The following is a 13,249-nucleotide window of genomic DNA, read 5'->3' on the forward strand; positions in this document are numbered from 1 at the left end:
ACACAATTGAGGACAAAATCCTCAAATCAGCAGGGGTTCCCACTGGCCTAATGTGAACTCAGAAAGAATAATGACTGTAAATAATTGAAACTCTAAAATATATAAAAACCCATAAGTTGATAATGACACCTATTTTTTTATTCCAAAAAGGTTGCTAGGATATCAACTTTTGTCTCTGAAAATGTATTGCTTCTTTTTTTTTTAAAGGACAGTCTTTTATTTATTTATTTTTTACTATATATATATATATATATATATATATATATATATATATATATATATATATATATATATATATATGCCATGCTATGCAGCTTGCAGGATCTTAGTTCCCCAAGCAGAGGTTAAACCCAGGCCCTTGGCAGTGGAAGCCCGGAGTCCTAACCACTGGACCACCAGGGAATTCTGGATTGCTTCTTTTAAAAAAGAAAAAAATTAAACATTTATCCTGCCTTTCCTCTATGAACTCTTTCAAGGAAGCTAAAAAGAAAAAAAAAAAAAAAAAAAAAAAGACAAATTCTTCTGTGTAGAAGAATTCCAGCTAACAAATGTAGAATGAAAGAATTAGAATATCTCCATTTTGCCAGTCCTATGAAGTAATAAACCTATGCAACAATCACCAACTGATGCTAAAACTACTAAGCAGAATGTTAATGGGAAACTTTATAATGAAAAACCAGGGTCACACCACCTAAGGACAATCTTAGCATCACTAAAATAATCACAGCTGGGGCATTACATACTTCATGATCTGATGCAACAGAAGGACGAGCACCATGGAGTCTTCTTGCACAAGAAAAGAGAAAACCTCAAGCCTCTAAATCCAACCAGTTTACAGAAAATGCAGGAAGGAGATAAACAAGTTAATTGACACCAGGAGAGAATAATTAGCTAAACCTAGAATGTGGAAGGTCCTCAGGCCAAATGACCTGTTCCTTTTTTTTTTTTCTTCAATAAATCAAAGGAATAAAAAGGGAGGGGAGGAGGAAGAAGGCAAGGGAAAATTTTAAAAGTCTCTGTCACTCAGCAATGCATATTAGAATATTTACAAGTGAAATTACATGATACCATGCATTTGCATAAAAATACTCTAGCCTTTTGCTTCTGGATATAATGAAGTTACCGAGAACGTGGTAGCATACTCACCATAAATAACCATAGAACTTGACAAAATATATGAGACAAATATTTTCAGCCATTGGAAAACCGGCAGTGTTAAGTTTGGAAACCTCAAGAGAAGAGAAACTTACAAGTTAAGCCGCACATCCACCCTGACCCTCTCATTAGGACAGCTTCCAACCACAGTGCAATAAGAATCCAAGAGAAAGACCATGATCCTGCTGAACTGACATGGGAGAGATTAGAAATTGTGGCAGCTAAAGTGGTTGGAATCTGTAGAGCTGGGCATAGGAGAAGAAGTTGCACATAGGGAGAACTGAGAAATCTGTGTGGTGGTTCTCCACAAGTCCTTGGTTGAGAGATAGGGTGCACATGCACAAGATGAGACAAAACTAAATTATCAGATTGCTAAGAATGGACCAGAGATATTAGAGGTCAAGGAGTGCCAGGGATTTGAGATGTTTAAGGTTCTGTCTTGCCAGAAAGGATAGAACTTTTCAAACCTCAGGCATGTGGGTGAGAGAACAGAAGGAATAGACCTTAAGAGTTAGTACCATGACCTAGTAAGTCTAGCTCTAGATTTACTATAACAGAGATTGAGAGCAGGTCCTGTCAGGCTTCACAGTGGAGACAGAATTTGGAGGTTAAGTACCACTAAATTACACAATCATGGAAAATACCTAGAGTTTTCTACTGATTAAACAAATCAACCTATACAAGCTCAAGGTTATCAGACAGTAAATGAAGGGCCTACTACAACAAAAATAAGCAGTGCTCAAAGGAAGATAACAGAATCTAGAATCTCTATAATTTATCATCAGCAATCATGAATTACTAAACAAGCAAAGAAACATGAACGTGTGACCCATAGTGTGTGTGTGTGTGGGGGGGGGGTTAATAAATAAAAAACTCACAGTGAGATTGCCCAGAATATGGATTAAATGAAGACATGAAAGAGCTAAGAATAGATTCAAAGAACTAAAGGGAAATATGTTCAAGCAACTAAAGGAAAATATAATCTTTATGAGAGAAGATATAGGAAATATTGAAAAATAGAAAAGAATCTAAAGGAAATTTTAGTACTTAAAAGAGTAGTTTGGAGATGGCAATAAAAAAGAGTCAGGAAAGGAAAAAAGCCACTAATAAAGGCAAATATATAGTAAAAGTTGTGGATCAGTCACTTAAACTATTACAAGATTAAAAGACAAATAATTGTAAAATCAACTATAACTACAATAAATAGTTAGGGATAAAAATGAAGATGTAAAATACGACATCAAAAACATAAAACCTGAGAGAAGTGAGTTAAAAAAGTAGATATTTTAGAATGTGTTTGAACTTAAATGACTATCAGTTTAAAACAAGTAGATATAGCTATAGGTCAACATATATGAACCCCATGGTAACCACAAATCAAAAACTTACAATAGATACACAAAAACTAGAGAAAAAAGGAACACAAGCCTACCACTAAAGAAAATCATCAAACCACAAGGGAAGAAACGAGAAAGGAACAGAGAACTACAAAAACAGCCAGAAAACAAGTAACAAATAGCAGTAAGTACATACGTATCAATAATCATTTTAAATGTCAATGGACTAAATGCTCCAATCAAAAGACATAGGCTGGCTGATTGGATAAAAAAACAAAACCCATTTACATGCTGCTTACCAGAAACTCACTTCAAAGCTAAAGATACACACAGACTGAAAGTGAGGGTATGGAAAAAGATATTTTATGCAAATAGAAATAAGAAAGCTGTGGTAGCAATACTCACATCAGGCAAAGTAGACTTTAAAACAAAGTCTATAACAAAGGCAAAGAAAGGAATTATATGATGATAAAGGGATCAATAAAAGAAGAGAATATAACACTCATTAACATATATGCACCAAATATAAGGAGCACCTAAATATACAAAGCAAATATTAACAGACATAAAGGAAGAAATTGACAATACAGTAATAGCAGGGGACTTTTAATGCCCCATTTACATCAATGGACAGATCACCCAGACAGAAAATCAATATGGAAACAGTGGTCTTAAATGACATACAAGACCAGTTGGACTTAATAAATATCTACAGAACTTTCCATTCAAAACAGCAGAAGACAAATTATTTTCAAGTGTACATGGAATGTTCTTCAGGATAGATCACATACTAGTCCACAAAGCAAGTCCTGACAAATTTAAGAAGAGAGAGATTATATCTAGCATTTTCCCCAACCACAATGATATGAAACTAAAGTCAATTACAGAAAGAAAACTGGGGAAAACACAAACATGTGGAGACTTAAAAACATGTTACTGGACTTCCCTGGTGGTGCAGTGGTTAAGAATCTGCCTGCCAATGCAGCGGACACAGGTTTGAGCCCTGGTCTGGGAAGATCCCACATGGCATGGAGCAACTAAGCCTGTGTGCTACAACTACTGAACCTGTGCTCTAGGGCCCATGAGCCACAACTACTGAGCCTGCGTGCAACAACTAATGAAGTCCTCGGACCTACAGCCCATGGTCCACAACAAGAGAAGCCACTGCAATGAGAAGCCTGTGCACTGCAACGAAGAGCAACCCCCACTTGCCACAACTAGAGAAAGCCCATGCACAGCAACAAAGGCCTAACACAGCCAAAAATAAATAAATAAATAAATAAAAATAAAGAGCATGCTACCAAGAAAAACAGTGGGTCAATGAATAAATCAAAGAGTATATCAGAAAATACCTCAAGACAAATGAAAATAAAAACACAACTTTGCAGATTCTGTGGGACACAGCAAGAGCAGTTCTAAGAGGGAAGATTCTCAGCAATACATGACCACAATACATGACTACTACTATGAAAAAAATGAAAGAAAGAAAATTACAGGCCAATATCTATGATGAATATAGATGCAAAAATCCTTGATAAAATATTATCAAGGATTATATTTGAATTCAACAAACTGAATTCTGAATTCAAACTGAATTCAAACAATATGTAAAAAAGATCATACACCATGACCAAGTGGAATTATTCCAAGGATGCATGGATGGTTCATTATCTACAAATCAATCAATGTGATTCACCACATTAACAAAATGAAGGATAAAAATCACACGATCATCACAGGAGACACAGAAAAAGGATTTGACAAAATTCAACATTCATTCATGATAAAAACCCGCATCAAAGTTGATATAGAGAGAACATATCTCAACATAATGAAAGCCATTTATGACAAATCCACAGCTAACATCACACTCAATGGTGAAAAGCTGAAAGCTTTTCCTCTACAGTCAGGAACAAGACAAGGATGCTCACTCTCACCACTTATATTTAACTTTCCATTGGAAGTTCTAGCCACAGCAATCAGAGAATAAAAACAAATAAAAGGCATCCAAACTAGAAACAAAGAAGTAAAACTGTCACTATTTGCAGATGACAAAACCCTAAAGTTTCCACCGAAAAAAACTATTAGAACTAATAGAGGAATTCAGTAAAGTTGCAGAGTACAAGATTAATATACTGTTTTTCAATACACAAATAATGAACTATCAGAAAGAGAATAAAAGAAAACAGTCTTGTTTAACCCATCAAAAAGAATAAAATATATAGGAATAAACTTAATCAAAGAGGTAAAAGACCTATACTCTGAAAACTATAAAACATTGATGAAAGAAATTAAAGATAATACAAAGAAATGGAAAGATATCCTGTGTTCATGGATTGGAAGAAAATATTGTTAAAATGTCCATACTACCCTAAACAGTCTATAGATTTAATGCAATCCTTATCAAACTACCCATGACATTTTTCACAGAACTAGAACAAATAATCCTAAAATTTATATGGAACCACCAAAGACACAATATTGCCAAAGCAATCTTGAGAAAAAAGAGCAAAGCTGGAGATAGCATGCTCCCTGACTTCAGATTATGCTACAAAGCTTCAGTAAGCAAAACAGTATGGTACTGGCACAGGAACAGACACAGATTAATGGAACAGAATAGAGAACCCAGAAATAAACCCACATACTTATTGTCAACTAATCTACAACAAAGAAGGCAAAAATATACAATGGAGGAAAGACAGGCTCTTCAACAAGTGTTGCTGGGAAAACTGGACAGCTACACGTAAAAATGAAATTAGAACTTTTTCTCACACCATATACAAAATAAACTCAAAATGAATTAAAGACCTAAATGTAAGACTGGATACTGTAAACTCCTAGAAAAGAGCATAGGCAGAACACTCTTTGATATAAATCGTAGCAATATTTTTTTGGATCTGTCTCCTAAGGCAAAGGAAACAAAAGCAATCTTACAAGATTTTCCATGACAAAGGAAACCGTTGACAAAACAAAAAGACAACTTATTGATTGGTAGAAAATATTTATAAATTACATGACTAATAATAGGTTAATATCAAAATATATAAACAGCTCATATAACTCAATATCAAAACAGCTCAGTTACATAATACACAGAAGACCTGAATAGATATTTTCCAAAGAAGATATACAGAAGGCCAACAGGCACATGAAAAGATGCTCATCATTGCTAATTGTCAGAGAAATGCAAATCAAAACCACAATGAGATATCAGCTTATCTCTGTCAGAATGGAGTATAATCTATAATAATACTGGATCACTATGTTGTACACCTGAAACTAGTATAATATTGTAAATCAACTATGCTTCAATTTTTAAAATTGGGCAAAGGATTTGAACAGAAACTTCACAAAATAATATATAAATTGCCCATAAACACATGAAGAAGATAATCAATATCATTAGCTCTCAGAGAAATGCAAATTAAAATCATGATAAGTTATCACTACACACCTACTACATTGGCTAAAAATAAAAAAACTGAACACAGGATATTAACAAGGATGTGAAGCAACTGAAATTCTCATACATGGCTAGTTAAAGGGTAAAATGTTACAACTTCATCTGAAAACAGTTTGGCAGTTTCTCATAAGGTTAAATACACACTTACTGTATTACCCAGCAGCCCCACTCATAGATACTTACTAAGAGAAATTAAAACCAACATACACAATGTCTTGTGTATTCATAGTGGCTTATTCCTAATAGCCCATAGTCTGTTCATTGTTAGTATCTGCATTTTATTATTGACCAAAACACTTGCTCCCCTCAAATAATGTGTTTTTAGAAATACTTATGTCTTTAGAAAAGGTTAAATGATCTTTGGTACTTGGTTTTCTATTTTTTTCAGAATCTATAAGAATAATAAAGAACCTCTCATTGGATCATGTAGTCTTTTAGAGCTTAGTGTATGACAAGATTGCACAAATATTTACTAAATAGATACATTTTATTAGGTTTCCAGGCAATAACATGAATCTATATAATTTAAATTATTAGCTTTAATGTTACATATATAAATGAGAAAACCTCATTTCATTAAATAATGGGTGCACAGGATGAAATGTTAAACTGATATCCTCTGGGACTTCCTGTCAGTCAAGTGGTTAAGACTTCGCCTCCCAATGCAGGGAGTGTGGGTTCCATCCCACGTTGGGAAACTAAGATCCCACGTGCCTCGCGGCCAAAACACCAAAACATAAAACAGAAGCAATATTGTAACAAATTTAATAAAATACTTAAAAATAATTGATATCCTCTTTTTTCCAGGCATACTTTATTCCCAAACATCACTTGTATGAAGCTTTTGAACAATTCTGTCCTCACATTGAATATAAAATGTGGCTAAAACTTGGACTTTCTATTACTGCCAAAAAAATCAGGGAACATTTATCTTATGAGGTAAGAGGTGTTTATATAAAATTGTACTTCTCTCTGAGTGAAATTGCCCTGAAGTTTTGTTAGAAATTAACTACTTAGGAATTTATAATAAACTTTATAAAAATAGACTATGAAATTGTGTTTTTCTTATAGGATTGGAATTACAAGATGCAGTTAAAACTCTGTAACATTTATGTAAAAGATATACCAAAGAACACCAAAACTGATATCTATGATGAAACTGTAATTTATGTCATCCTCATTCATGGAGCTGTGGAAGATTGTCAGTTAAGAAAAGCTTATAAAGCTCCTTTCTTAATTCCTATAACATGCCATCAGGTAAAGAAATATTGATTCATATCTTCAGGTCAATATGCCATTTGTCCAACAATGTGTTAATATTAGAAAAATTGTCACTTTTCCACCTTCCCATTCTTTCCCTTTCCCCCACCACCTCTATACAGACACACACACACACACACACCCCACACACCAAATTAATTGATTTCTTTAGCACTGAGTAGCCCAAACACCAAGCTATTCTTATTCACTGTCAATGAATTAGGCCAAGTTATACATTTTGACCACAGTTAGATTTTGGTGCAACTGTAAATAGCAAAAGAGGACCTATTAAGTTCATGTACATATTGCAGAAGGACTACTCTCTCTGGACTGTAACAGCAGTTCTCTAAAAATGTTCTGTCAGTCCCATGCTGAAGTGGGTGCCAGTGGTATTTCCCCAGCTACTTTGAAAGTGAATGTAGAAATGAAGGACTTCTCATATTTAAGCTGTTGGGTTACCCTTCCAATTAAAATGAGAAGCTGTGCTATGAGAAGAAAGAAAAAGTAAGACTGTAGTGTGTGTGTGTGTGTGTGTGTGTGTGTGTGTGTGTGTGTGTGTGTGTGTGTGTGTATTGGGGTAGAGTAAGAGAGGCACATGTCAGGAGGAATCAGAGGGTGCATAAAATACAGCTAAAGAAAGTAACTTGAAAGAGGGAACTAGAGTCAATTAAATCAGGCGTTTTTTTAAAGCAACTATGACAGAAACAGTGCTAGATGTTAAAGTGGTCAAGATGAATGAGACTTTCAGCTTGCCCTCAAGAGATCTCTCAACCAAGCAAAAAGAAACATATATAAATAGATTAATAAAAATTTACAGCTATGGTAGAAGTGTTTAAAAGGTAGATTTGGGACACAAGGAAAAAACTGAGGTGGGAATAAGAGGAATCCTAAACTGAGAAACAGTCACAAGAAAATTTTCTATGTGGATGCCACTAGCACCAATTTGATGCCAAGTGAGAGGAAGTAAAACATTATTCTTAACTATGGTGCTCCCCAACTCTATTCTTGAATACATAATAATAGAGCTTAGTTGGGGGTGCTGATTGGGAATTTAGATTACCAAGTAAGAGATTCTCGAGGCAGGCCAAACCTGCCCAACTCTGTCTACTCTCCTAGGCATAAAACTCTGCTCACTGTGGATTTGGGCACCAATGTTATTCAAAGCATATTGAAGACAGTCAAGGTTGGAAGATTTCTTGAAATCCATTGATTTTCAAACTTTCTTCCTGCCACATAGAAAAACTTTCTGGGTGATATTTTAAAGGGTCATTGATGATTAACTCTTGATTATTTTTCTCATTTGTAATAAAAATGAGCAAAATAATTAAAAATCAGTGAAAGTATGTAGAATATTGACTCTCACAAAACTAACATATCCAGGCATTTAAAGATATCTAATATCTATTGATACTGTAAATTTTCAGGCCCAGATATTTAGAGAGAGTCTGAGATAGTAGCCTAACAGAGAAACATTCAACTGTATGATATACCTTGTAATCTGTCAACTTTCAGATACAAGGCACAGAAGATTTCACAAAGGTAACAATTGTTCAAACTGAGATTGATTCAAAAAAATTCAGATGGAACACTAGAAAGTATATAGCTGCACGTAAACCAGTTCATCCTGCAGCATCAGGTATGTTAGATTTCTTTGAGTAATTGGGAACTTACTTTCCTTTTGTAAAATACTCCTATATGTATTTGGAAACTTGTATATATTCTACCTAGAGTATTGAGGAATCCTTTTAACTGCCATATTTGATATCCAATGTGCTAATTAAAACCGAGAACATCTAAGTTATTAGAAATTTCAATATTTAATGTATAAAAACAAACATATAATTATATGCATTATATATTATACACATTATTCATGTATAAAAGTAATTAAAGAGGGAATTTCTAATTCATCCCAAAAGTTAAAATATTTTATATAGCAGTAATAGTGAAAATATTGTTGCACTGTCTGAACAACAGAGATATAAATCATGTGACTAAATAAATAACCTTATATTTTTTAAAAAATTTGTGAATTTTATTTATTTTTTTATACAGCAGGTTCTTATTAATCATTGGCTTTATACACATCAGTGTATACATGTCAATCCCAATCGCCCAATTCATCACACTCCCACCCCCACCCCACACCACTTTGCCCCCTTGGTGTCCATAAGTTTATTCTCTACATCTGTGTCTCTATTTCTGCCCTGCAAACCAGTTCATCTGTACCATTTTTCTAGGTTCCACATATATGCGTTTATATATGATATTTGTTTTTCTCTTTTGGACTTACTTCACTCTGTATGACAGTCTCTAGATCCATCCATGTCTCCACAAATGACCCAATTTATTCCTTTTATGGCTGAGTAATATTCCATTGTATATATGTACCACATCTTCTTTCTCCATTCGGCTGTCGATGGGCGTTTAGGTTGCTTCCATGACCTGGCTATTGTAAATAGTGCAGCAATGAACATTGGGGTTGCAGGGGTCTTTTTGAATTATGGTTTTCTCTGGGTATATGCCCAGTAGTGGGATTGATGGATCATATGGTAATTCTATTTTTAGCTTTTTAAGGAACATCCATACAATTCTCCATAGTGGCTGTATCAATTGACATTCCCACCAACAGTGCAAGAGAGTTCCCTTTTCTCCACACCCTCTCCAGCATTTGTAGTTTGCAGATTTTCTGATGCTGCCCATTCTAACTGGTGTGAGGTGACACCTCATTGTAGTTTTGATTTGCATTTCTCTAAACATTAGTGATGTTGAGCAGATTTTCATGTGCTTTTGGTCATCTGTATGTCTTCTTTGGAGAAATGTCTATTTAGGTCTTCTGCTCATTTTTGGATTGGGTTGTTTGTTTTTTTAATATTGAGCTGCATGAGCTGTTTATATATTTTGGAGAATAATCCTTTGTCCATTGATTCATTTGCAAATATTTTCTCCCATTCTGAGGGTTGTCTTTTCGTTTTGTTTGTAGTTTCCTTTGCTGTGCAAAAGCTTTTAAGTTTCATTAGGTCCCATTTGTTTATTTTTGTTTTTATTTCCATTACCCTAGGAGGTGGATCAAAAAAGATCTTGCTGTGATTTATGTCAAAGAGTGTTCTTCCTATGTTTTCCTCTAAGAGTTTTATAGTGTCCGGTCCTACATTTAGGTCTCTAATCTATTCTCAGTTTATTTTGTGTATGGTGTTAGGGAGTGTTCTAATTTCATTCTCTTACATGTAGCCATCTAGTTTTCCCATCACCACTTATTGAAGAGATGTCTTTTCTCCATTGTATATCCTTGCCTCCTTTGTCATAGATTAGTTGACAACAGGTGCATGGATTTATCTCTGGGCTTTCTATCTTGTTCCATAGATCTATATTTCTGTTTTTGTACCAGTACCATATTGTCTTGATTACTCTAGCTTTCTAGTATAGTCTGAAGTCAGGGAGTCTGATTCCTCCAGCTCCATTTTTTTCCCTCAAAATGGCTTTTGCTATTCGGAGTCTTTTGTCTCTCCAGACAAATTTTAAGATTTTTTTGTTCTAGTTCTATAAACAATGCCATTGGTAATTTGATAGGGATTACATTGAATCTGTAAATTGCTTTGGGTAGTATAGTCATTTTCACAATATTGATTCTTCCAATCCAAGAACATGGTATATCTTTCCATCTGTTGCTATCATCTTTAATTTCCTTCATCAGTGTCTTATACTTTTCTGCATACAGATCTTCTGTCTCCTTAGGCAGGTTTATTCCTAGGTATTTTATTCTTTTTGTTGCAGTGGTAAATGGGAGTGTTTCCTTAATTTCTCTTTCAAATTTTCATCTTTAGTGTATAGGAATGGAAGAGATTTCTGTGCATTAATTTTGTATCCTGCAACTTTACCAAATTCATTGATTAGCTCTAGTAGTTTTCTGGTGGAATCTTTAGGATTCTCTATATATAGTATCATATCATCTGCAAACAGTGACAGTTTTACTTCTTCTTTTCCAATTTGTGTTCCTTTTATTTCTTTTTCTTCTCTGATTGCCGTGGCTAGGACTTCCAAAACTATGTTGAATAATAGTGGTGAGAGTTGACATCCTTGCCTTTTTCCTGATCTTAGAGGAAATTCTTTCAGTTTTTCACCACTGAGAATGATGTTTGCTGTGGGTTTGTCATATATGGCCTTTATTATGTTGAGGTAGGTTCCTTCTATGCCCACTTTCTGGAGGGTTTTTATCATAAATGTGTGTTGAATTTTGTCAAAAGCTTTCTCTGCATCTATTGAGATGATCATATGGTTTTAATTCTTCAATTTGTTAATATGGTGTATCACATTGATTGATTTGTGTATATTGAAGAATCCTTGCCTCCCTGGGATAAATCCCACTTCCTCATGGTGTATGATACTTTTAATGTCTTGTTGGATTCTGTTTGCTAGTATTTTGTTGAGTATTTTTCCATCTATATGCATCAGTGATATTTGTCTGTAATTTTCTTTTTTTGTAGTATCTTTGTCTGGTTTTGGTATCAGGGTGATGGTGACTTCATAGAATGAGTTTGGGAGTGTTCCTTCCTCTGCAATTTTTTGGAAGAGTTGGAAAAGGATGGGTGTTAGCTCTTCTCTAAATGTTTGATAGACTTCACTTGTGAACCCAAATGGTCCTGGACTTCTGTTTGTTGGAAGATTTTTAATTACAATTTCAATTTCATTACTTGTGATTCATGTGTTCATATTTTCTATTTCTTCCTGGTTCAGTCTTGTAAGTTTATACCTTTCTAAGAATTCATCAATTTCTTCCAGGTTGTCCATTTTATTGGCAGAGTTGCTTGCAGTTGTCTCTTAGGATGCTTTGTATTTCTGCAGTGTCTGTTGTAACTTCTCCTTTTTCAATTCTAATTTTATTGATTTGAGTCCTCTCCCTCTTTTTCTTGATGAGTCTGGCTAATGTTTTACAAATTTTGTTTATCTTCTCAAAGAACCAGCTTTTAGTTTTATTGATCTTTGCTATTGTTTTCTTTTTTTCTATTTCATTTATTTCTGCTCTGATCTTTATGATTTCTCTCCTTCTGATAACTTTGTGTTTTGTTTGTTCTTCTTTCTCTAGTTCCTTTAGGTGTAAGGTTAGATTGCTTGAGATTTTTCTTGTTTCTTGAGGTAGGCTTGTATAGATATAAACTTCCATTTTAGAACTGCTTTTGCTGCATCCCATAGGTTTTGGATCATTGTGTTTTCATTGTCACTTGTCTCTAGGTAGTTTTTGGTTTCCTCATTGATGTCTTCAGTGATCTCTTGGTTATTTAGTAATGTATTGTTTAGCCTCCATGTGTTTCTGTTTTTTACATTTTTTTCCCTGTAATTGATTTCTAATCTCATAGTGTTGTGCTCAGAAAAGATGCTTGAAATGATTTCAATTTTCTTAAATTTACTGAGGCTTGATTTGTGACCCAAGATATGATCTATCCTGTAGAATGTTCCATGTGCACTTGAGAAGAAAGTGTAATCTGCTGTTTTTGGATGGAATGTCCTTTAAATATCGATTAAATCTATCTGGTCTATTGTGTCATTTAAAGCTTGTGTTTCCTTATTAATTTTCTGTTTGGATGATCTGTCCATTGGTGTGAGTTGTTAAAGTCCCCCACTATTATTGTGTTACTGTCGATTTCCTCTTTTGTAGCTATTAACAGTTGCCTTATGTACTGAGGTGCTCCTATGTTGGGTGCATATATATTTATAATTGTTATATCTTCTTCTTGGATTGATCCCTTGATCATTGTGTAGTGTCCTTCATTGTCTCTTGTAACATTCTTTATTTTAAAGTCTATTTTATCTAATATGTGTATTGCTACTCCAGCTTTCTTTGGATTTCCATTAGCATGGAATATCTTTTTCCATCCCCTCACTTTCAGTCTGTATGTGTCACTAGGACTGAAGTGGATCTCTTGTAGACAGCATATATATGGGTATTGTTTTTGTATCCATTCCCCAAGCCTACGTCTTTTGGTTGGAGCATTTAATCCATGCACATTTAAGGTAATTATCGATATGTGTGTTCCTA

General features: G+C 34.4%; 1 protein-coding gene across 1 annotated transcript in view; it reads left to right on the forward strand.

The window, feature by feature from the left end:
• SLC9C1 (solute carrier family 9 member C1) overlaps positions 1 to 13,249 on the forward strand; it is a 98,058-nt gene that overhangs the window by 78,508 nt on the left and 6,301 nt on the right. Inside the window, exons 23-25 of the mRNA XM_059063940.1 lie at positions 6,763 to 6,894; positions 7,027 to 7,212; positions 8,728 to 8,851. Coding sequence (XP_058919923.1) covers positions 6,763 to 6,894; positions 7,027 to 7,212; positions 8,728 to 8,851 — 442 coding nt within the window. The remainder of the gene's footprint in view (positions 1 to 6,762; positions 6,895 to 7,026; positions 7,213 to 8,727; positions 8,852 to 13,249) is intronic.

The sequence above is a fragment of the Kogia breviceps genome, chromosome 5 (genome assembly GCF_026419965.1).
Source record: "Kogia breviceps isolate mKogBre1 chromosome 5, mKogBre1 haplotype 1, whole genome shotgun sequence".
Taxonomy (NCBI): domain Eukaryota; kingdom Metazoa; phylum Chordata; class Mammalia; order Artiodactyla; family Physeteridae; genus Kogia; species Kogia breviceps.